Source organism: Ruditapes philippinarum, unplaced genomic scaffold, assembly GCF_026571515.1.
Source record: "Ruditapes philippinarum isolate M1 unplaced genomic scaffold, ASM2657151v2 ctg12152_1_1_1_1, whole genome shotgun sequence".
NCBI classification, from domain to species: Eukaryota; Metazoa; Mollusca; class Bivalvia; order Venerida; family Veneridae; genus Ruditapes; species Ruditapes philippinarum.
Window position 1 is genome coordinate 2260 of NW_026861680.1, and position 24090 is coordinate 26349.

At 32.8% G+C, this 24090-nt stretch overlaps 2 protein-coding genes across 2 annotated transcripts; both read right to left on the bottom strand.

Moving 5' to 3' along the window:
- Window positions 1-939: 939 nt before the first annotated feature.
- Window positions 940-9814, bottom strand: LOC132716488 (uncharacterized). Its single transcript, XM_060699771.1, has 3 exons — window positions 9730-9814; window positions 4002-4120; window positions 940-1619 (listed from the first exon to the last, which is right to left on the bottom strand). The coding sequence occupies exons 1-3, from the start codon at window positions 9780-9782 to the stop codon at window positions 1453-1455; spliced, it is 339 nt and encodes a 112-aa protein (XP_060555754.1). The 5' UTR covers window positions 9783-9814; the 3' UTR covers window positions 940-1452.
- A 2933-nt stretch (window positions 9815-12747) lies between these two features.
- LOC132716486 (DNA-binding protein SMUBP-2-like) lies at window positions 12748-23343 on the bottom strand. The gene is made up of 6 exons (XM_060699770.1): window positions 23208-23343; window positions 18955-19112; window positions 18377-18578; window positions 14001-14101; window positions 13080-13240; window positions 12748-12837 (listed from the first exon to the last, which is right to left on the bottom strand). The coding sequence occupies exons 1-6, from the start codon at window positions 23297-23299 to the stop codon at window positions 12748-12750; spliced, it is 804 nt and encodes a 267-aa protein (XP_060555753.1). The 5' UTR covers window positions 23300-23343.
- Between the last annotated feature and the right edge of the window lie 747 nt (window positions 23344-24090).

Below are 24090 nucleotides of genomic sequence, written 5' to 3' on the forward strand. Positions count from 1 at the left end.
TTTTCATAGAAAAGTCGAGCTAAAAATGAAAATAAACAAAGGGCAATAACTCAAAAAATAAGACATGCAGAGTACCAGTTCTTGTGCACTGCACTTCTTCTTAATGAGACCTATCATCCTATTAGCTATATGAAGTTTCAAGTCCATAACTTTTATACTTTCGGAGAAATGGCCAGGACAAAAATTAAGTATGAAAATTAACAAAGGGCCATAACTCAAAAATTAAGAAATGCAAAGTACCGATTCTTGTGCACTGCACTTCTTAATAATAATATCTATCATCCTATGAAGTTTCAAGTCCAAAGCTTTTATACTTAAGGAGAAATACTTAAGGAGAAATGGCCCGGACAAAATTAAAAAATGAAAATAAATAAAGGGCAATAACTCAAAAAATAAGAAATGCAGAGTACCAGTTCTTGTGCACTGCACTTCTTCTTAATGAGACCTATCATCCTATGAAGTTTCAAGTCCATGGCTTTTATACATTAGGAGAAATGGCCCGGACAAAAATAAAGTATGAAAATTAACAAAGGGCAATAACTCAAAAATTAGGAAGTGCAGAGTACTGGTTCTTGTGCACTGCATTTCTTCTTAATGAGATCTATCATCCTATGAAGTTTCAAGTAAATAGCTTTTATATTTTGGAGAATGGCCCGGACAAAATTAAGGTATGAAAATCAACTAAGGGCAATTAATTAACTATGGGGAATAACTCAAAAATTAAGTAGTGCAGAGCAACGGTTCTTGTGCACTCTACTTAGGGTTATTGAAAGAAGTAAACATACCAAGTTTGGAGTCAATCAGACTTATAGTGACTGAGTTATGCTCCGGACAAGCCTTAGGGGACGCTGCCGCCGACAACGACGCCGACGCCGCCGCCGCCGACACCGCCGACAAAAGTAACCCCTATATGTCACCTTTTCAAGGCGACACAAAAATGAAATTATTCACATTTATGTATTTCCATTTATTGACCATTAGTAAATTTAGTTTAATGGCAAAAATTTGCTAAAACATTGTCGTGAAATTGCTTTAGTGAGCAAATTTTCACTGTAGATCTGTCCGCGCTCTGCAACAAAAGTTCGCTCTATAGCATAAAATTTGTTGCTGTTTGCGACGAAACTAGCTCCCCGCATATCACAACTTTTGTTGGGAGTCCCGTTGCCTGTACTTTAAGCATGAGACTTGACAGGTACTTACAAAATGTTAACAAAATCAACCAACCACATTGATCACTCAGGTACAACATCTGGAATTATATTTACAATACAAGCTCCTCTATATTCACAGTTCAAAATAAATTGCCAAAGTTCTCTTACACTTTTGTTGTCAAATAAATAAATTCGTTTACTGTATTCATCCACATGGAAATCAAAATTTTTAACACTGCAAAATTCTACACATGCAAATAGATGTGCACATCTCTTCAATCTGATATAAGAACGTGCAGTTCTATTTTCTTCCATAACTAGTTCCTCCAATAAAAAAAGTCATTTTTCTTGAAAAAGTAATTAGTTGAACATTTAATATAAACTGTTTAAAAAAAAATAATTCCACAATTTTCAATTTCCATAAAAGCACATGATAAATCCAAGATGGCTGCTTGCTATTTCCTGTTCCTGTAACAATATACAAAATAGTGGGTTTTAATGTTTTCTGTATAAACTGGCTCTGTGCATCAGTAAATTTTCATACCTTTATGATGAATATTGTAAAAAAATTAGCAAGGTATCTTGTTTGAAAATTCAGTATAATAATACAAAAAAATATTATATAGTCACAGTTTTTTATTAAGGGGTCTAATCCTAGTGTCAACATGTATATGACTATCAAACTGATTCCAAACATCAGATACGAATATTTTTTCAGAATTTTATTAAAATTTGCAAACCTTACCAGTAACCTATATCAATGTGGAAAAATATTAATTGTTTCTGTGAAATTTCAGTGAAATAAAGGTACTCATGCTGCATAAACTGCATACCCCGCATAAAAATTTGTATAATTCATCATAATGAATTCTAAAAATTTCTAAAACTTAACGATAAACTGATTATTTTAATAAAGGTAATGTTTTCCATTGCATTGCAAAAAAATAAAAAACTGGTCTAGGTACCTTTTCCCTCTTATCATGCATGTCATTATACAAGGCTGGGTATATGATCTTCTGGGGTATTTGGAATATTATAAATAACATCATAAAAGTAAAATTGACCTTGGGTCTATCATACAATATACACCACTAATTGAGATATTTTGACAAAATAAATAGTCACAGAAGTTAAGTGTCCTTTATTACTGAGCATATTGACTTGAATATCACATGTTGTTGTGCTTAGTAATATATACACCATATCCAATCTTCCTTGTCATATGTAGACTAGACACTAGAGAACATTTATTGATAAACACAAGTTCAAATACACTAAATGAACCACATCTGATCTATATATTTATGAAAACGAAAACATTACCTTTTAAATGTAAACACAACAGCATGAAGGACTAGCAACTAGGCCCAGGTCTCATTAAACTGTCCCAAGTTTCTAAGGTATTAATAATTCTTGTAACATACCTCAATATTACAAAAGATATAACCATCATAAAAACTAATATGATACCTAAAATTACACACAAAATACAAATTAATATGTTAATCTCATCCATTTTTAAGGAGATACAATTCCATTCCTGACCTGGCAAGCATCCATTTTTAAATATGGCTACACTTCCTGTGTATAAACATATATTCAGTACCTTATTATGGGGTTTTTATTATTGTGACAAAATGCCTTGCCACACATGTTGCAACTTGTAGTCAATATAGACCTCCCGTTAATTCTATTCCCATGTCAGTTTTTGTGGCACAATTTGTCATTGAATGGTGCTAACTTCCCCGAAAGTTGAAGGCCAGGGCTACATCCCAAAGCCTAATAAAAAAAAAACCTGCAGGGAAAATTTTTGCAAGAAATAGAGTAACACAAAATAAGGAAGCAATAGTGTTTTAGATATAAAATAAAAAAACATGTTTTTGGGAAAAAAAAATCAATTTTTTCAAAAAATTTTTAAAAAACAAAATATTACTTTCTGCAGCAGTTTTCCTTTAAATAAAAGGGTTGTTAATTTGAAATTCTTCAACTTGTTTTACTTTTTTTCCAAATTTAAGCCGGGTAATCAAATATAGTGCCCAAATTTTTTGTTTTCAAAGTATGAAATTTGAGAAAATTATAAATAAATAAATTTATAATGCATTTTATCCCTACCTTTTTAAATTCTTTTTCCCAGATTTTGGGATACAATCCTTTCACCAAAACCCTATTTTTTAAAAAGAGCAAAATGTAAATTTGTTTTTTGGTTAAATCTTTTTGTTATTCAAAAAAAAAAGGGTTTTCAGAGAAAGGATCAAATCAAAACCCAAAAAAATTTTAATGCTTTTATTTTGTGTCTCAAAATCAATCTTTTTTTTTTGGTATTTGTTTATCGCTTCCAATAAGTTACCTTAACTGACTTCTTCTGTTATTTTTAGGCAAATTGTACACTAATATATAATGCAGTGTCTAAAAATTTGGGGTCAAGGTCATATTATATGTTTTGAATAGCATAATAATCAATGGAGGTTTTAAAAATATGACATCAAGGTAAGACCAATGTCACAGCATGTTGCACTAAATTCAATGGTGATATGCCTATATCTGAAAACTATAACTTGCATGAAAAAATGGGTCTCGTGTTATGTGACAAATGATTTTTGAAGCAAAATCATTTTTATTGAAAGCTTCAGTTTAAAACAAGCACATGTCAGACTGCCTTCAGAAGTTTCTCACTTAAGCACCCTGAGGAAGTAATTAAATCTGGTTAAAAGTTATGTGTATAAATAAAGGGTCAATTTATAAAGTAAAAAAAGCACCCCGAGGAAGTTACTAAATCTGATTAAATGTTATGTGTATCAATAAAGGGCCAATTTATAAAGCAAAAAAAGACATATCATATATTAAACTTACCAGGCACGATCAGAATTGCAGTAACAAGTGGCAAAGTCACAACTTTTACTGGCCATCTCATTGTCTTAGGTATGCCTTGCAGTTGGGCCCATATCATACACCCTGTCAAAGAATCTGGTCTGAAAGAGTAATCAATCAACATCAGAAGGATTTGCAAACACACAATAAAATAACAATAATTTAATGGAGTTTCTTGATGAAACCATACACTTACTTAAGAAAAAATGTAATGGATAAAAAGGGCAAAATATATTTTTTAAAAATGAAGTTTTCTTGTGTAACCCCACACATATTATGGACAAACATTGTTACCCCCATACATGAAGGACATATGTCCACATTTTATGGGGTTGACATTTTTTGTCTGTAATGTATTTGTGGTTTCATCAGAAAACTTCATGTTGAATAATTTTATTTTGTCTATTAGTGGGGTTATTAGGACAAAAATGTTAGCCTCACATACTATGGACATATAACCCCACAACCTATAGACAAAAAAGTCAAAATTAATCATTTAAAATGAAGTTGTCTTATTAAACCCCACACTCATGGACAAAAATGTTAGCCCCACATACTATGGACAATAAACCCCACAACCTATAGACAAAAAAGTCAAAATAAATCATTTAAAATGAAATTTTCTTATTAAACCCCACACTCATGGACAAAAATGAAAGCCCACATACTATGGACATATAACCCCAACAACTATATAGACAAAAAAGTCAAAATTAATCATTTAAAATGAAGTTGTCTTATTAAACCCCACACTCATGGACAAAAATGTAAGCCCCACACACTATGGACATATAACCCCACAACATATAGACAAAAAAGTCAAAATTAATCATTTAAAATGAAATTATTTTCTTATTAAACCCCACACTCATGGACAAAAATGTTAGCCCCACATACTATGGACATATAACCCACAACTATATAGACAAAAAAGTCAAAATTAATCATTTAAAATGAAGTTGTCTTATTAAACCCCACACTCATGGACAAAAATGTAAGCCCCACACACTATGGACACATATAACCCCACAACTATATAGACAAAAAAGTCAAAATTAATCATTTAAAATGAAATTTTCTTATTAAACCCCACACTCATGGACAAAAATGTTAAGCCCCACATACTATGGACGTATAACCCCACAACCTATATAGACAAAAAAGTCAAAATAAATAATTTAAAATGAAGTTGTCTTATTAAACCCCACACTCATGGACAAAAATGTAAGCCCCACACACTATGGACATATAACCCACAACTTATAGACAAAAAAGTCAAAATTAATAATTTAAAATGGAAATTTTCTTATTAACCTCACACTCATGGACAAAAATGTAAGCCCCACACACTATGGACATATTAACCCCACAACCTATAGACAAAAAAGTCAAAATTAATAATTTAAAATGAAGTTGTCTTATTAAACCCCACACTCATGGACAAAAATGTAAGCCCCCACACACTATGGACATATAACCCCACAACCTATAGACAAAAAGTCAAAATTAATAATTTAAATGGAAATTTTCTTATTAACCTCACACTCATGGACAAAAATGTAAGCCCCACACACTATGGACATTTAACCCCACAACCTATAGACAAAAAAGTCAAAATTAATCATTTAAAAATGAATTTTTCTTATTAAACCCCACACTCAAGGACAAAAATGTAAGCCCCACACACTATGGACATTTAACCCCACAACCTATAGACAAAAAAGTCAAAATTAATCATTTAAAATGAAGTTGTCTTATTAAACCCCACACTCATGGACAAAAATGTAAGCCCCACATACTATGGACATATAACCCCACAACTATATAGACAAAAAAGTCAAAAGAATAATTTAAAATGAAATTTTCTTATTAAACCCCACACTCATGGACAAAAATGTAAGCCCCACATACTATGGACATATAACCCCAAAACTATATAAACAAAAAAGTCAAAAATTAATCATTAAAATTGAAATTTTCTTATTAAACCCCACACTCATGGACAAAAAAATGTTAACCCCACACTTTGGACATATAGCCCCACAACAAATAAGTCAAATAAATTTTTCAAAATGAATTTTTATGATGAAACCCCACACTTATGGACTAAATTGTTAGCCCTGCACATTATGGACATATAACCCCACAACCTATAGACAAACAAGAGCTGTCACCGGAGACAGCAAAGCTAAAATACTGGACACAGTACTTAAGGAAGACAAAAAAAATCTATTATGTATTAAAGATACAGAGTTTTGTGATTAATATTGTTACTGTGTGTATACCACACTTGCAAAAATTATATATGTATATAATTATGCAAATAAAACAATAAAACAAGAATATGTTAAATGTTTACTGCAAATATTTGTGCGCATTATATTTAATCAATAAATTCCATGCATTTATTTCTTATTGGAAAATTTGACTTCATAGAAAATTAATTTCTTATTACCTCCCTTTATTCACATGAAATGTTAAATTGGGTAATATCTTTATAAATAATGCTTATTTGAACTTATAATATTGACAGATCTTAATTTAAGCATCATATTTATGACATTAAACCATGAAAAAAATGTGTTACAGGATCTTTAAGTTATAGAAAAAAATATTTGTTAACATATTAACATAAATTCCAAGTTCAAGAGGGAATAATTTCGAAATAGTCAAGCAAAATATGATAATGAACATATAACCTAACAACCTATTATAGGAACTTTTTAAGCATGTTTTTCCTTCAACCGTTAACTTTAAAGCCATTTTTGTTGAATACACATTTTCTGGCTACACTTTAAGTCACACTAAATTTTCTGCTACAAAAAAAAAACAAGAACAAAGATCAACAAGGCAAAGGCAATGTTCACAGGACCTGGCCCCCAACACACTAAACTAAAAAAAAACACACTTGTGACAGTCAAGTGCAATAAACAATTGTAATTAGGACACTAATAACCCAGACGGCCCCAAAAATGCCTGATTTAGTTTTTTTTCTTTCTTCAGTGGTTGTCATAATCAATCAGTCGCCTTTTTATCAATAATATTCTGTACGTAATTGCAGCAGGTGGGATAAAGCAGTTATATGGTTAAAATGTATTGTCACGACCTTGGACCCCAACATGACCATGTACTTCAAAAACAACTGGTATTTGTGCTTGTTATATTGTGCAAAATATAACGCAATATATAGGGGTTGAAGTGTACTGCAAAATCAACTGGAGTTTGTGTTTGTTACATTGTGCAAACATATCAAAATTCATTGATTTTGTTACTATACAAGATTTGTTTTTGTCAACTGTGGATTTTACCGACACTTACATACATGTATATATTCTATAAACAGACATGCCACACAAACACGAACATTCAGTAATTTTTTATAGCATATGTTTCGGCTATATGCCTTCATCAGTGCAAAACATAATAATTTTTTTTTCTTATATATATTCTATGTCATTCAATCATTTTCAAGCACATAAGCAGCAATTTAAGTACTTTTGAAAAGAGCAGTCAAATTTAAAGGACTTTAAAGCACTTTTATCATTTGGAAGCACTTTAAAAAAAGTACACAAATTTAAGCACTTTTTTCAGGCTGTACCCCACCACTTTATGGGCCAAAAAACCACCAAAAAAAATTACTCAAAATTCAATTTTCTGCAAAAACCCCACACTTATGGACAAAAAAAGTTAATCAAATACAAGTTGGACATAAAACCCCATAATGTCATAGACAAAAAAAAAGACAAAAATTATTTAAAGTAAATGAAGTTCACTGTTGAAACCCCACACTTATTATGGACAAAAAATGTTAACCCATAAACTGCGGACATATAGCCCCACAACATGATAGACAAAACACACAAAATAAATTAATTAAAATCAAGGTCACTGATGAAAACCACACACTTATTATGGACAAAATTTGTAAACGTTATACACTGTGGAAATATAGCCCCACAACTTGATAGACAAAAAAAAGTTCACTGATGAAACCCCACAAATTGTGACAATTATCATTGACAACAATGTTAACCCCATACATTATAGACATTTAACCCAAAAACTTAAAGAAAAAAATGGAGGAAAAATTGGTTGGGAATATAATTAGTGTGTAAAATCAGATCAAATACTCCTACAGTCCCTTCGTAATTTAAAGTAGTATTTAATGAAGTAAAAGAGTAGAAAATAATAATTGTTTCCTGCACATAGTACATCCTGTAGAATGAGAGACTTTCAAACATATTTTACAAGAATCCGGGTCAGCTCTGCCCTAAAACATACTCGGCCCCGAGTCAGCTCGGCCCTGTTCCAACTCGGCACGGGTCAACTCGGCCCACTTTTGAAAATGGGTAAAAGGACATCAAAGGACTCCTATTGTCACGGGCTATTTTTATTGATCAATGTGTATGTTAAAGATACCGATTAATTTAGGTGATAATTATGATTGACTCATTCATTCAAATTTGATTAGTGACCACCTGCAATTAATTAGAAGCTTATGCTATTAAGTAAACACTTTTTTTGTTTCATATTTTTTTTGAAAATTACTTTACAAACAAAATGCATCTAAGGAAACACATTTTTATTATATCTATATTCACAGGCACAAGTTTCGGACCTGGAAGAAAATATATGAAGATATTTTTATCAATCTGTTCATATTTTTTCTTCCCAGGTTTGATAATCGTGCTGTGTCTATATTAATTTTATCGAATCTGCAAGACAAATAAATAACTTTTTTTTCTAAACATATTTTATTTCAGCAGAGGTACAATGCATCATTATATAATAATAATAAGATATTTCTTATTATTCATTTACCTTAACAACATGCAAAGCAAAGTAAATACGTTAGAGCTCTATATATTTTTGTAAAGTGGGCTGAGTTGACCCGTGCCGAGTTGACCCGTGCCGAGTTGGTATAGGGCCGAGTTGACTCTTTTCCTTTTACAATGCCAGGGATTTCACACTGTCAATAACAGGCAAAAAAATATGCATTATAAAAGGCATACCATATATTTAAATAACATTTTAACTTTTTTTGTAAGTAGAAAAATATAAATAGCAAAAAGAAAAATATCACACATTCAAATATATACCTGTAGTTGGCTGTCTTAAGGCAAGTTCTGCAAACTGTTGCACTTATATTGACATTAATGTTATAAAACTCACAGAATGCCATTATTTCCTGAACTTCTGATTGCTCATATATTTCAAACCCATACATTTCCTGAGTATTTCATTTTTAATGAACCGAGATATAAATCTACAGCCTAATCCATTTAAAAGCATGTAGGACATCATCAATTTTAAGTTCCAAACAACTGGTTTGGACACAATCAGCACTTCTATAGACCTAATTGGAGCCATGGTAATTTTAACTTCGTTCCAACGAATGGAATACAATTAAAATTGTTAGGTAAAATACATGCGATTATAAACAGAAGTATTGAATTCAAAAAAATCAAATGCTTAAAACTTTCCATTTTTTATTAGCGTATAGTCGTTAGCAGTATTCAAATTTTAATCTGTTCAACACTACTCCACCCACTCTGAATTACATAAAGACGCGTTGAAAAATGGCGAGACGGAAGTAATTCACGGTTTTGACCCGGATATTTGTGACCCGGATGTAACATAAATATTTCCTAAAAGACACCAACAAACCTTAATAGTACATAAAATAAAAACAGCACAAGCAAACTCTTACCTTGACAAGGCAGCCATTATTACACATGTGCAATACGCCGGCGAAGTGCGCATGCTCAAAATGACCTCCCTATGGAAAAAGCCGAAGCACTCGATTAGTTTTGCATCACGTGATAAGAAAACATCTAAGATTAGTCTCCCTTTGAATTTTTGTGGAATTTACGGTGTTGTCCGTACTCCGAGTCCAACCAACAATAGGTTTTAATTTGTGGGGTCTTTTTTTCTAGACCCAGAACGACAAAAATAAACGATCAATCTCAATCAGCATGTGGGGTCGACCCCACATGTGATTTTAACCCATAAATACCATATAGACTTAAGAAATACCCCACAATGTCTCTCCCCTAAGAGCGGACGGACTGACGGACGGACAGGGCAAAAACAATATGTCTCCCCCCGAAGAGGGGGAGACATAATGAATGAATGTAGGAATAAATAAATGAATGATTGGTTGATTGATTAAATAAATAAATAAATAAATAAATAAATAAATAAATAAATAAATAATAAATATATGAATAAATGAGTAATGAATGAAGAATGTATGAATAAATAAATGAATAAATGAATGAATGAATGGTTGATTGATTGAATGAATGAATGAATGAATGAATGAATGAATAAATGAATGAATGAGATATCATTGTTTTTTTTACATATGCAAGTACATGTATTATATTATGTATAGCCTATATTTTATAGGACATATATCAAAGTAAAATTTAATTGATGTGTGGACAATCCCGATTTCATCTTCGTGATTTCACAATTATTTTAATTTTCACGATTTCAACTTCACAGATTTTATTATAATTAATTCATGTCTTGAACATCACAATTTCAACTTTATCATTTTCTCATGTTTGGCTTATCATTATAAAATATTATAATAATAATAAAAAGGAAATTACAAAATAGCATGATTCACCATAGATGCAAAACAGTTCTATCTAATCGTCAATCGCAATTGTAAAGTATTCGCTATTTATCTGTGTATGCTAAAAAGCAAACCAAGCGGTATTGAGCTAGAATACCGCGTCTGCATGTTACAGGTGGATGTCTTACACGTCCTGTTCACTAACCAAATTATTTGTACGCAATTGAAGCGTTAATAACTCCAGGAAATTTTGCATTGTGTTAAATGTCAAATGTTTGAGAAATATATGATCAGACTATTTCTTTACTCTTACAGGAAATAGGCTATTCAGAAGTAAATTTTCATTCGCTATTTCTATATACAGAAGCCGTATTTGCACGAATACGGAATTTCGTATTTTAGTAATATACGGACTTGTTATAAAAATTCCGTATATTAGTAAAATACGGACTTCGTATATCAAAGTTCCCGTATATTACGAGTGTACGGAGTTCGTATACTAGTCATATACGGACTGATATAATATATGGTCCCGTACATCTCCGTATTTCAAGTTTCCCGTATTCTTACACGTATATTAATGATATACGGAATTCCGTCCACTTCCGTATATCCATGTCTTTTTCGCAGTGGAAGTCATAAAAGATTAAAACAATCATTTTACGGCAGAATCTTTTTGTAGTCATTTACTTAAATAAACATGTACAAGTATCATTCTATAGATAGATAATCAACAGCACCTTTCATGAACCACATCTGTAATAAAAGCCGTGCATGAATATTATATGGCTGTATTGACTTTTGCTTATTTCACTTATTTCGCAAGGTATATTCTTTGTATCATTACTAAAGACAGAATAAACAACAGCCATGTCAACATGGCCATCCCTCGCCGAATGTGTTTGCTCATTTGAAGAATATATATGTAGTAGAGCAGAATAATTCAATTTTAAGAGGTCTTTTGGTAATGAAAACTGATGGCTGAAGTGATTACTTCCGAAATATCTTGATAGTTGAATAGTTAGACTGCTTGTTGTCCTTTAAAGAGTTGGATAGAAGTGACATTGCATTTACTAGTACACAGACATCTCAAATATCTGGTGCTAAAGTACTCTTTTGCTTCAATAAAACCTCTTGAAGTGATTTGAAACCTATGTGAATACTGATGGCTGAAAATAACAAAGGGCAATAACTGAATAATAATGCAGGGTAAGTTATCATTCTTGTGTGCTGCACTCCTCCTTAATAAGATCTATCCACCTATTTAGTTTCAAGTTGATATCTCAAAGGCTTTTATAGTTATGCTCTGGACAAAAATTAAGCATGAAAAATAACAAAGGGCAATAACTCAAAAATTATGCAGGGTAGAGTTATCATTCTTGTGTGCTGCACTCCTCCTCAATGAGATCTATCCACCTATGAAGTTTCAAGTTGATACCTCTAACACTTTTTTAGAGATAAGCTCCGGACAAAAAGTATGAAAAATAACAAAGGGCAATAACTCAAAAATTATAATGGGAAGAGTTATCTTTCTTGTGCTCAGCATTCCTCCTCAATAATTATTATGAGTTATGCGTCACTCAGGTGAAAACCTAAGTATGAAAAATAACAAAGGGCAATAACTCAAAAATTATTACAGGTAGAGTTATCATTCTTGTGCACTGCACTCCTCCTCAATGAGATCTATCAACCTATGAAGTTTCAAGTTGATATCTTAAATACTTTTTGAGATATGCTCCGGACAAAAATGTCGGACGGAAGTACGGACGGAAGGACGGACGGACGGAGACTATATCTATATCCCCCGCCGACTTTCGGCGAGGGATAATAAACAATATCATGATCACAAGGTGTTAAAAACATGAGACACTAACTGTTACTTATTCAACATGTCGATCAACAAATTTTGTTGTCTTTTTGTGTTCGACAAAAAGGTGTGATTTTCATTATATTTCTGCTGAAGGGAACAGAGATCAGGTTTGAGAGTTTGAGTGATCAGAGTTCGAGCAATCCAAGTAGAAAAATATACGTTATATAGGAATTTTGCCGGGACTGGTTGACGAGTTCAAGCAAAGGGAGGTATTAGAGAGATCTGAGTTCGAGGGAACCGAGTTTAACTGTATGTACATTAATACTTGAATATCAGACAAGTCTTTCTGTTAGTTTTACAGTTGCTGACAATTTCATCTGGCATGTGGGAGGTGGGGGTGAGGTGAGCGTACCAGTTGATGACTTTGTTTATAATAAAGCCACTGTTTCAAGGATATCATTTAAAAGAAGATATGAAATATTGGTGTTTGAGTTATGAACCTTCTTGCTGGATAGCTGTCTCACATGAAAGAATCCGAACATAATTATACTTCTTATAATCAAGCTTTACATGTTATCAAGCACCTTATGAAGCATATAGAATATCAGAAGAAATGTAATTAAACACAAAAATTATTCAAATTTTAATTTCATTGTGTACAAACCTTATTTCCATGTTTAACAGCCTGTAGTATAATCTCAATAACTGTCGTAGTTTTCCCTGTACCTGGTGGCCCGTGAACCACTGCTAACTCTTTCTGTGCCAGAGCAAACTGGACGGCATCTTGTTGCGACTCATCTAGATTCTCATTAATAAACTTCAAGTCTGTAAAAGAGGCAATATCTGTTAGCATTGTTTCAATGTATGATGTGAACTTTTAATTTTCTTCTGTCAAGTCCTGGTACCAATGTGGTTTTGTCAAGTTCTGGTACCCATTTTGTTTTGTCAAGTTCTGGTACCCATTTTGTTTTGTCAAGTCCTGGTACCCATTTTGTTTTGTCAAGTCCTGGTACCCATTTTGTTTAGTCAAATCCTGGTACCCATTTTGTTTTGTCAAGTCCTGGTACCCATTTTGTTTAGTCAAGTTCTAGTACCCATTTTGTTTGTCAAGTCTTGGTACCCATTTTGTTTAGTCAAGTCCTGGTACCCATTTTGTTTAGTCAAGTTCTGGTACCCATTTTGTTTAGTCAAGTTCTGGTACCCATTTTGTTTTGTCAAGTCCTGGTACCCATTTTGTTTAGTCAAGTCCTGGTACCCATTTTGTTTTGTCAAGTCCTGGTACCCATTTTGTTTTGTCAAGTCCTGGTACCCATTTTGTTTGTCAAGTCCTGGTACCCATTTTGTTTTGTCAGGATCCATGCTGTTCGCTCACAAACCCTATAACTAGTAGAGAAACTGACAGTGAACAGCATCGATCTTGATCAGACTGCGGGAATGCGCAGGCTGGTCTGTATCCATGCTGGTCTCAAACCCATTATGTTGGTTTTGTCATGACGCGGCTCAAATAATCATGTAAACTACATGTGATTATTCCATTTAAAATTACTAGTTTAATGAACATTCTATGTTTGGCATAAACATTTACCTTGTATATTGTTTGGAGGCGAGAGGGGCTGTTCATCAAAAAGCACAGACACCAAGTTTGCACACTCCCCACGCTGAACCTTTGACAGATTTCCTAGAGTTCTAAATTTTAAAAAAACATCATGGAATAAATTTATTGCTATTTTATGCATTTTATCATGTTTTTTTACATGTATGTATAGTTAAACAAACTTTGCCAAGTAGACTACCTTGGTATTTAGACTAGCCTGGTTCTATACTCACAACATTTTTGTTTGTTTGTTTTATTTTACGCCTTTTCCCAACAGTATTTCAGTCATATAGGCGGGTAGTTTCCTAACCATCGTTCCTGGAGAGTTACACCAGTACTAGACTACCTTCCTCCGCACTTAACTACAAAAGCATCTCCCGGGGATCGAACCCACACCAGAGAGGTAACTTGATTAGAAGTCATCGACTCTAACCCCTCGACCACGGAGGCGGTACTACTCACGACATGGGCAGTTTTGATTTTAGAACAATTTCTAAAAGGTATAATAGAAATCAAACAAAGAAGAGACAGAATCTAAGAAGAAATGATTAAATGACATCAATTTGTATCTTTCCTTATTTTGCTTGCCAATGTTGTGAAACCCGTTTGAGTTACCTTTTTCTGGGTATTCTGTAATACAGCAGTTGCCAATTTAAGGTGACAACAGACACTTGCCGTGGTACTCACATAAATGGCATTTAAACCAAGTTATTTTAGTAATGATTGTTATTTATTTAATCTTTGTGCATTAAATGTCGTTGATCATCATAAAAAATAACATATTTGAAAAAAATGCCTTTGTAAATGATTGATTTTGAATAAAAATCCTAAAATTTTAAATCGTCATATCAAAGTCATTTTTTATTTTTTTGTCATCAAACTTTTGGAAAATAACCATACTTATATTATCTAGGGAACCGTGTCTCAATTTTTTTCTATCTTTTCTCAAAAAAATATTACGTAACGTCAAACATTTTATGCGACTTTTTTCACCATACATATTACGTAATCAAAGATAATTAAGTGGCTGATTGAGCAAACAAAAATCCCTGACACGGTTCCCTCCGAAAATGAATTTCCTTTCATGTGCTTTAAACCGCATGTTAATTGCTTGATTCTTAAAAAAGTTATGCCGATTCAAAGTTAGCCCGACACGCATCAAACGAAGTGTCATAAATCGGCTGTTCTCTCTCGGACCCCTACGTTTCACGCTAAATAATTGCATAATACACAAATATCGCACCAGAGAGGATCACAAGTTGCGGTAACATACTCTAACAACATTTTATGACCCAGTGACATCTGACCAATTAAAAAGCTGCTGATTAATATCAGTTTATAGTCGAAATTTCTTCAATTTTTAACGTGATTTACTGTTCGTCTGATATCTGTCGCACATGTCACGTAACTATCGGTAAAATTTGAGGCACTCAGTGGGGGGAAATGGAATGCATTTGCGCACCGCTAGCGGGGTATTTAATTGTTTCCTTTTTGAAGTGTATTATTATTATCAGCAGCAGTATTATTGTATTATACCAGTGTCCCTCTGCCTGTGTATTCGTGTATGAAATTCCGTTAAAATATAAAATAAAATAACAACAAACTGAGCTTCTGACGGTCTTTTAAAGTCCATGGTAGATGTACAAATAAGAACGGGATGTTATATATTTTTTTCCACCAAATTGATAATGCTTCACACAATTTAATAGAAACAAGCAATTATCATAGTATTGCAAGCAATCCATAAGTCCCCTACCGGTAAGAGCCCAAGCAACATTCTGAAGGGCCATTCACTTATGTTTCTATTTTAAGTAAATTTGTTGAAAAAGTTCTTTAAAAGTGATCACAGTGAACAGACAGACAGATGGACTGAAGGACAGTCTAAAGTTATTTTTTAAACATCCCTGTTATCAAAATATAACATTTTAAAAGCAAGATTTAAAAAAAAAGGAGATAACGATGTCATACATGATGTGATTGTAACAAAGAACAATTAGTAATGAAGGTATGAATATTGAATATTTATTTTGAAATTGAAGTAAATGAAAGTTAAAAGAACAAATAGGAAAAATTAAAAGTTTAAGGAGGAGATAATTCTGGAAATATGGATGCTAGATTTATAAACCTTGTCATATTATAATGATGTGGGAGTTTGAAGAAAATTCTATCATGATTGAAGAAGTTGGAGTAAAAATTACCAATTTCTCAAAAAAAAAAGTCTAAGTTCAAAAGGGGATAATTCTGGAAATAGTCTTGCAACACTCACAAATGTTGAGTGATAATAAGAACATTTATATGAAGTTTGAAGTAGATACGTTCAGAAAAAAAAAAGTTATTAAAAAAAAACAATGTTTTTTTTCATGAAAATTTTAAGTTCAAGGGAGGTAATTCTGATAAATTTTGTGCTAGAGTTGTAAACTTTGTCACATATGATGTGTGGTTGATGACTAGCAACTTATTTTTAAAGTTTGAAGAAAATACCTTAAGAAATAAAGAACTTATAGTGAAAAAACTTAAAAAACTAGAATAACAAATCTTGAAATTCAGTCTATTTGTTGCCATAGCAACCAGAATTTTCAACACAGGAAGATAAGAAAAAGGATGTGCATAATTTCCATACTGCAATCTACCCATATGTCAAGTTTCATAAAAATATTTTCAATACTTTTTGCGTTATCACTGGATCCAGGTTATGTGTAAAATCTGCCATATTTTCAGTCTATTTGTTGCCATAGCAACCAGAATTTTCAGCATAGGAAAAAAAGAAAAAAGACGTGCATAATCTCCATACTGCCATCTATCCATATATCAAGTTTCATAAAAAAATTTTCAGTACTTTTTGCGTTATTGCGGGATCCAGGTTATGTGTAAAATTTGCCATATTTTCAGTCTATTTGTTGCCATAGCAACCAGAATTTTCAACATAGGAAGAAAAAAAAAAGACGTGCATAATCTCCATACTGCCATCTATCCATATACCAAGTTTCATTAAAATATTTTTTGTACTTTTTGTGTTATCGCGGGATCCAGTTTTGTGGACGGACGGACTGACGGACGGACAGACGGACGGACTGACGGACAGACGGACGGAGGGTAAACCTAAAGTCCCCTCCGATAAACCGGTAGGGGACTAATAAAAGGTATTACTCGATCAATATGATCTGGCCTTCTTGACTTCTATTATCATGAATATCATCTATGCACGGCATAGAGATCCAGTTTCTACCGGGATAGACAATAAATTACATACTTTGTCCAGATTTATTAGTACTGTGTCCGATTTACTGGCGAACAATTATTTTCACTGAGAATATATTTTAATATCTTTTTTTTTTATTCATAGAGAAATAATCATCCTTAGACAATCTAAAATGGTTTATAAATTTGCCAGGAACACCTTACCACAAGTCATATAGGCGTTCACATAAAAAATGTTGTCTGTTTTTGTTGTTGTTTTACTTGACATTGTTAGAAAACGAGGTTGAATGTAAAGTAAGCCCTTGAATCCGTACAAAAGTCTATCAACTCAATGAAATATCTATCAGATTAACGGGACAGACAAATTATTTTAAAACATTATGGATATTATAGCAACTACATTTTTAATCAACCCCGTGGTCGTGCGATTTGCCGCTATGCTTAATTATTTATGTTTCATACATTACGTTGGCCGACAATTTCTTAATTTATAAAAAAGGCTAAATGTTGAGATATTCATAAAAGATGTACGGTAGTTGTATGATACATGTATTACGAGAAGTATGGACCAGTATGGACCTGTAATTCACGGATATATGCAACTACCGATTTCCCTCATTGATGCCTCAACAGGGGGCGGAGCATTATCGATAATCGACAGGTCACGCAAATAGCAGATACAAATAGTATAGGTACCGTTTTAAAACGTTTAAAAACACATTTTTAGGACTAACTGCTTCCAAAATTAAATCACGAATGTGTTCAGAAAAGGTTGATAAATCTACTTAGCAAAAAATCTCATTTTAGGTATTTTCAGTGATAATTGACTCCGTTGTCACCTTAAGAGATTTATTTGTTGTTTTTTTTATGTTAAATAGAGAACATCATAATCCCTAAAGAATACACAAAAGGACAAAAAAAGAAAATGTTGCAGGCTCGGCTTGATTGAACCTGTTCATGGATGGAAATGGAAAGTGCAAGTTATCATCACGGCACCCTAGCACATGCCTGGTGAAGAGCCGATATGTGACCCGAGTTTTTAAGGCCTCATCCTCAAGACCAATAGTACTGAAAGTCCTTGGGTGGACATCAATCCTGCAAAACCTTGATAAGTAGTCAAACATTATACTACTGGATCAAAAGATCTGCTCCTAAAATATGTCCCTCACCTCTTTAGCCTTTTATAAGTGACATCATTAGCCAGTTTTGTTAGTTTGTAATAATCACTAGGCCCATCATCCAATGAAAAGAGGTCTTGTGACTCATCAAATGCTACACTGACAGCTGATTGGCTAACTTTAGTCACAAGACCTGATCCAAGGCTGTCTGATTGGTTGTCTCCCTGTGATGTGTTTAAACCAATGATATCACCTAGAAATATAAAATGTTCTTGTTCAGCTTATTAGACGAATGTAATCAAACTGGATTTTTTTAGTGTTTTGCATGATTACAAAAAGTACAAACGATCATAATAGCACAACTTTTTCTTCAAAACAGAGGATCTAACAAGTTAAAAAGGGGCGTTACTAAAAAAAATATTAGCTTCAAAATTATGACCTTTAACTACCAATTGCAGCTTGTCTTGTCATATGCAAGTATTCCAAGTTTTAACTTTTAAAATGTTTGAATAATGGGCTATATTTAATTTTCTGCACGAGGACTATGACTTTAACAAGGCTACAGTGATCATATAAGGTCAACTTTTTCTTTGAAACAAACAAGCTTAAGTTGTATTTACTTTACTTACCTGGTGAGAAGCTGTTGGAAGGAAGGGCTTCAAGATGGGTCTCAAAACTGATGATAACTCTGCCAAACAGGCCTGTCTTCCTACTGCTTATATGTAGCTTCAACAGGCACACACCTCTACGCTGAAGCTCTTTTGATGGCAACTTCTCTGTCAATGACCTATACAGACATGAATATAAAACTAATGTTAGTTTCCTTAATATTAATTATATATCATTTATATGTCCAGAGGTTTTTTGTTGTTGTTTTTTTTCACAGGTAGGGGGAGAAGCCCTTCCCTTTGACCTGGGGGATTTTTTCTTTCTTTTTGAATCAGATTGGGTTTTATGTCACACCAACACATTATACAGGTCATGGTCACAGATGTTCAGCTTAACTGGTGGAGGAAGACCTCATGTCCCCTTTCATGCATATTTTCACGCACAAATGGGCACCTGAGTAGAATCACCAACATTTGGTAAGCTAGCTGAATAGTTTCCTCACATGATAGAATCCAAAGTCCCTGTCGGGATTGAACCCACAGCATTGAGGGGCAGGCCCAAAGGGCCTGCTAGCAAAGCGGGCTTTACAGTAAAGCGAGTACCTGCTAGGTGATGGTTGTCAGAAGTACTGAATTGACACATCGCAACTTTCAGAATTACAAAATAACGATAAAAGCCGATGTACTCTGATTGAAAACAGAAGCGTTGACTGGTGTCCTGCGCACTTATATGGGAACCATAATAGAAATGAGGAACCAGAATAAACGGAAGCAGTGTATAAAATACCGAATGACAGGGCTCTCAGTAGGGTCAGAATTTCACGAGTCAAAGACTCTTTGGCCAAAATTTTCATGAGTCAAATAATTTTTTTCTAGTGTCATTTGACTACATGAATCATTTTTATGTTACAAAAATTACTGTTTTGGAGGTCATTTTGTGTAGATTCTCAAGTCTAAATTGATAATATTTAACATGGAAAAAATGCCTTGTTATAATGTATATATATATTCCCCCCCCCTCAAAAAAAAAAAAAAAAAAAAAAAAAAAAAAGACAACAAAAAAAAAACAAATAAAAAAAAAAGAATAGCATCTTTACTGTGAAAGAATAAACTAAGCAGCAGCTTTTCTGATTAAAATTTTAAAATACAAAGAAATATCTTTACTGGTATGCTATTTATCATATTAATTTTAAATAACAAAATGCACTAGGAATATTTAATGGAAAATAACAAATGTACAGGCACTCCAAGTAAATCAAAGACATATTATAAACCTTTAAAAGCAATCAATAATTGACACCTCAAGTATGTAATTCTTATCAGTTGTGTAGAGCTATTTTTAGCGCTGTCAAATTGCATCCAATGATGTCGCGCTTCAGTGCACAGGCTATAAACAATGCTGTGTATTACACACGGTGACATTTTTTTAATGTGATTTGAACATGTGTAGGATTTGATAGGTAATTAGGTGTGGATTTAAGGTAATTATTATTGCATAGCTGAAAATCCCAGGTGGCAAATTGACTCTTGAGCAGATTTTATCACGTGTCAAATTTGTGCATTTCCTGATTTTCACGAGTCAAAACCCGGATCCCCGTGTCAAACGAGAGCCCTGCCGAATGACAATTTTAAAACGGAAAATGTAAAATAATCAAAGCACAAAAGGCGCTGAATTTGTTTGGGTCTCAGAATGTCAGAAAGGTGAAGGTTGTGAGATTATAAAACAATTTGTTTATGTATAGTGACACCAATGCTTTCAAGCGTTTTAATTGTAGTAGATTGGCTTTAAGATTAATTACAACACTGATATTCAATCCAATGTTTATTTGACTTAAACAATTTGAAAAAAAAAAAAGTTGCCTTAACTGGGATTTGAACTCCAGACCTCTCGCTTCCTAAGCGAGCGCGCAAACCACTCGGCCACGGTGAAATTATATGTTAACGGCCTGAATAAAAACCATATTATTCTAAATTAGGGTTTATAACTGTTGTTTAACACTTGTTTGAATAATCATGGCGCTTACTATAAGCATGTATATATATAAAGAATAAAACAATATTAGAAATCTTCGACCATTCGGGAATTATTTTGCTTGAAAATTAATGCGCCTGTCATGTGACCATATTTATGCAGTGATCTCGCCTGAATTTTTCGGCTTAGTGTTACATAAAGGGAAGTAACCGCTTCAAAAAAGCGGACTACTTTCGGCATTTGCAATTAACAGCATTAGAGTCTAAAATTTCGCTACCATTATTTGTTTGGTCTGACGACCCAAACAAATAAAAATGAACGATTATTTTAAACTATTTTACAGTAAAAAGAAAATTGAGCTTGCTTTGAGGCTTTGCCTTTTTCATATCATTCTTCAATTATCAATAAGCTGAAGTAATAATGTTTATGAATCTTAAAAAAAAGGTTACTTCTTGGTGAACAAAACATGTATATGTGAAACTTATTTTAGAGGAAGTGGCTAGCCGTACAGACCGGTACGACTAGCCAAAAGTTCTAGCCGTACGTGAGTCACGTACCACTAGCCAGGACACACTGTATTGGCTAGCCGTACGGCACTTTTCAAAAATATATGGAAGATGAAAGTGCATATGTTAATTATGACTTTAAGCGAGGATTTTAGTCAAGAATGTTTACTTTTTAGAGATTAATCAACGTGTTGGCCTACAGTAAAGAATGTACGTACTTTGTCATCTCAAGACGTCGAGAAAAAATAGCGTTTGGTTGCAGTTAAATAACATCAAATTGAAATAGTTAACACAATTTGATAATAATCATTTTTGTTTCATTAAGTTTAATTTTTAAATTAAAAAAAAAAAAAAAAAAAAAAAAAAAAAAAAATACACCGAAAATAATTGTTGTCGGGCTCTGATAATTGGGGTAATTTGCGTCAAATACCGACGGTATAGAAGTTTGTCCATCGTCCATCATTAAGGAAAGTTTGCATTATTAAGTTATTTTTCCTTTTCACCATTTTTTTTAATATCTTTTTATTTATTTATTTATTCCCCTCCGATCATTATTTATTCGATCCATGTGCTTAATTAACAGATTTAACAATTCATCTTTCATACAAATCATAAGCATGAAAATTAAGGACGTTATTACATGCAACTTTGACACTTAATTTTATTAAGATAGATGATTATACAACGCTTACACATATTCATTTTTTTTTGTGCAAAATTGCAGAGCATCTTTATTAAAGTGAACACACTAGGACAAATGGGGAGATTTGATTAAAATCGTCGTTTAAAGACACAAAATAACATATGCATTTTCGACTTTCATATAATTTTGAAAAGTGCCGTACGGCTAGCCAATACAGTGTGTCCCGGCTAGTCGTACGTGACCATACGGCTAGCCACTTCCTATTTTAAAATATCTAGAAAAAAAGTGGCTGATTTGGTAAAGGGCGGCGGCACGAAATACCCAAATATACCCAAATGCACCCAAATATACCCAAATATAGCAATATTTATTTTTGTTTGTATAAAATATAGATTATAATAAGAAATAAATAAACATTTATTAAATATAATATGACTTAGCCTGCTATAATTTTCATTCATTCCGTTGAAATGGACAGTTACGATGTTGTAAGAAAATAAAGTTGTGACATTTGCTTATCTAAGTACTATATAGGTTCTTTATGAATGTACTTGCAATTTTAAATCAAGATATGATATTTGTTGTCTACACTTACATTTTTAAGGTGTAATTTTGTTGAAATTTCATATCAAGTGTCCATGTTATTTAAAAAATAGCTTTAATGGTATACATACTAGTATAGACTGTATTTTGGTTCAAAACACAATGATAGGGAAATGTATATTTGGGTATGGTTGATTATATCTTAGTGAAAATGTATATTGCATTCATGATAAAAACAGCACTTTTTTAGGATAAAATATTTATTTTTAGTATAATTGGGCAATATTTGGGTATAATTAGGCAATATTTGGGTATATTTGGGCAATATTTGGGTGTATTTGGGTATATTTGGGTATTTCGTGCTGCCCGTAAAGGGCCAATATGTCCGAATTAACTCGAACAGTGTGTTACGAACAGAATACATATGGATATGGGCTTCTCTTATTTCGTACAAAAACCTTTTTTTTCAATTTTGCAAAGAAATAATGTTTTATTAGATCTACTGAAAAATTTTAACAAAACGAACAGAAAAAAATATGCTAGGTCGCGAAAACTAATGACAATAAAAAAATTAAATATTTTCAAGATATAGATTTCATAAAAATATTACCTTGTCTCTTCAATTTCTGAGGTCCTCTCTTTTTCCAGAAGTTGAAGTGTCTTAGAAACAAAACTTTCTACGGAAATTCTAGTTTTATCCATACTTGTTTATACTAAAGGGAGGTAACTTATACACTAAGACGATTAATTGATCGAAATATATTAAAAAAGGCCAAAGTATTGAAAATGACAGACAATCATTAATCAAAGTGGCCATGTTGCTTTGTCACCCAAAACTAATCGTCTTGGCACATCAAGCCAACTGAGAAAAGGTAAAAATGAAATAAAAGAAGGATTACTGTAATCAAAGTTGTATACTTTGGGAACCATACGCCGCTTTTCATGGAATGGCACTACTGTGTCACATTGAAGGTTCCATGATAACCGCTGTATGAACACATCTGCGGATGTTTCAAAATTCAAAATTGTACCAGTTCATTTTAAATGTTGAATTCTGCTTAAGCCGGTGCTAGGGGGCGTGGACTGTAGTTTGCACTTGACAGTAACGTCCATGAACAGGCTCAATCAAACCGAGCCTGCAACATTTTCAATTTTGCCCTGTTGGGCTTCCTTTGGGATTCTTATTTCTCTCTATTTTTAAAATAAATAGCGGGAAATGTATAACTGTAATTAAAGCCTTTGGATACACTCAATATGACTAACATACAGTAATATTGTCGGTAATAAAACAACTCCAGTCGAAGACTATTCCTACAAAAAATAAGAGTTTGTTCCGGCTTGATTATACTTAAGCTCAGATAATCACTTCCCTAAGATTTTGCTTTCAGCCAAAATCTGTAATTGTTGCAATGTTATTACTTGCACATGTATAAATATTCTGAATAAAATATGTATAAATCAACCTAAAGCTAAGTATATGGCCATGATGTGAG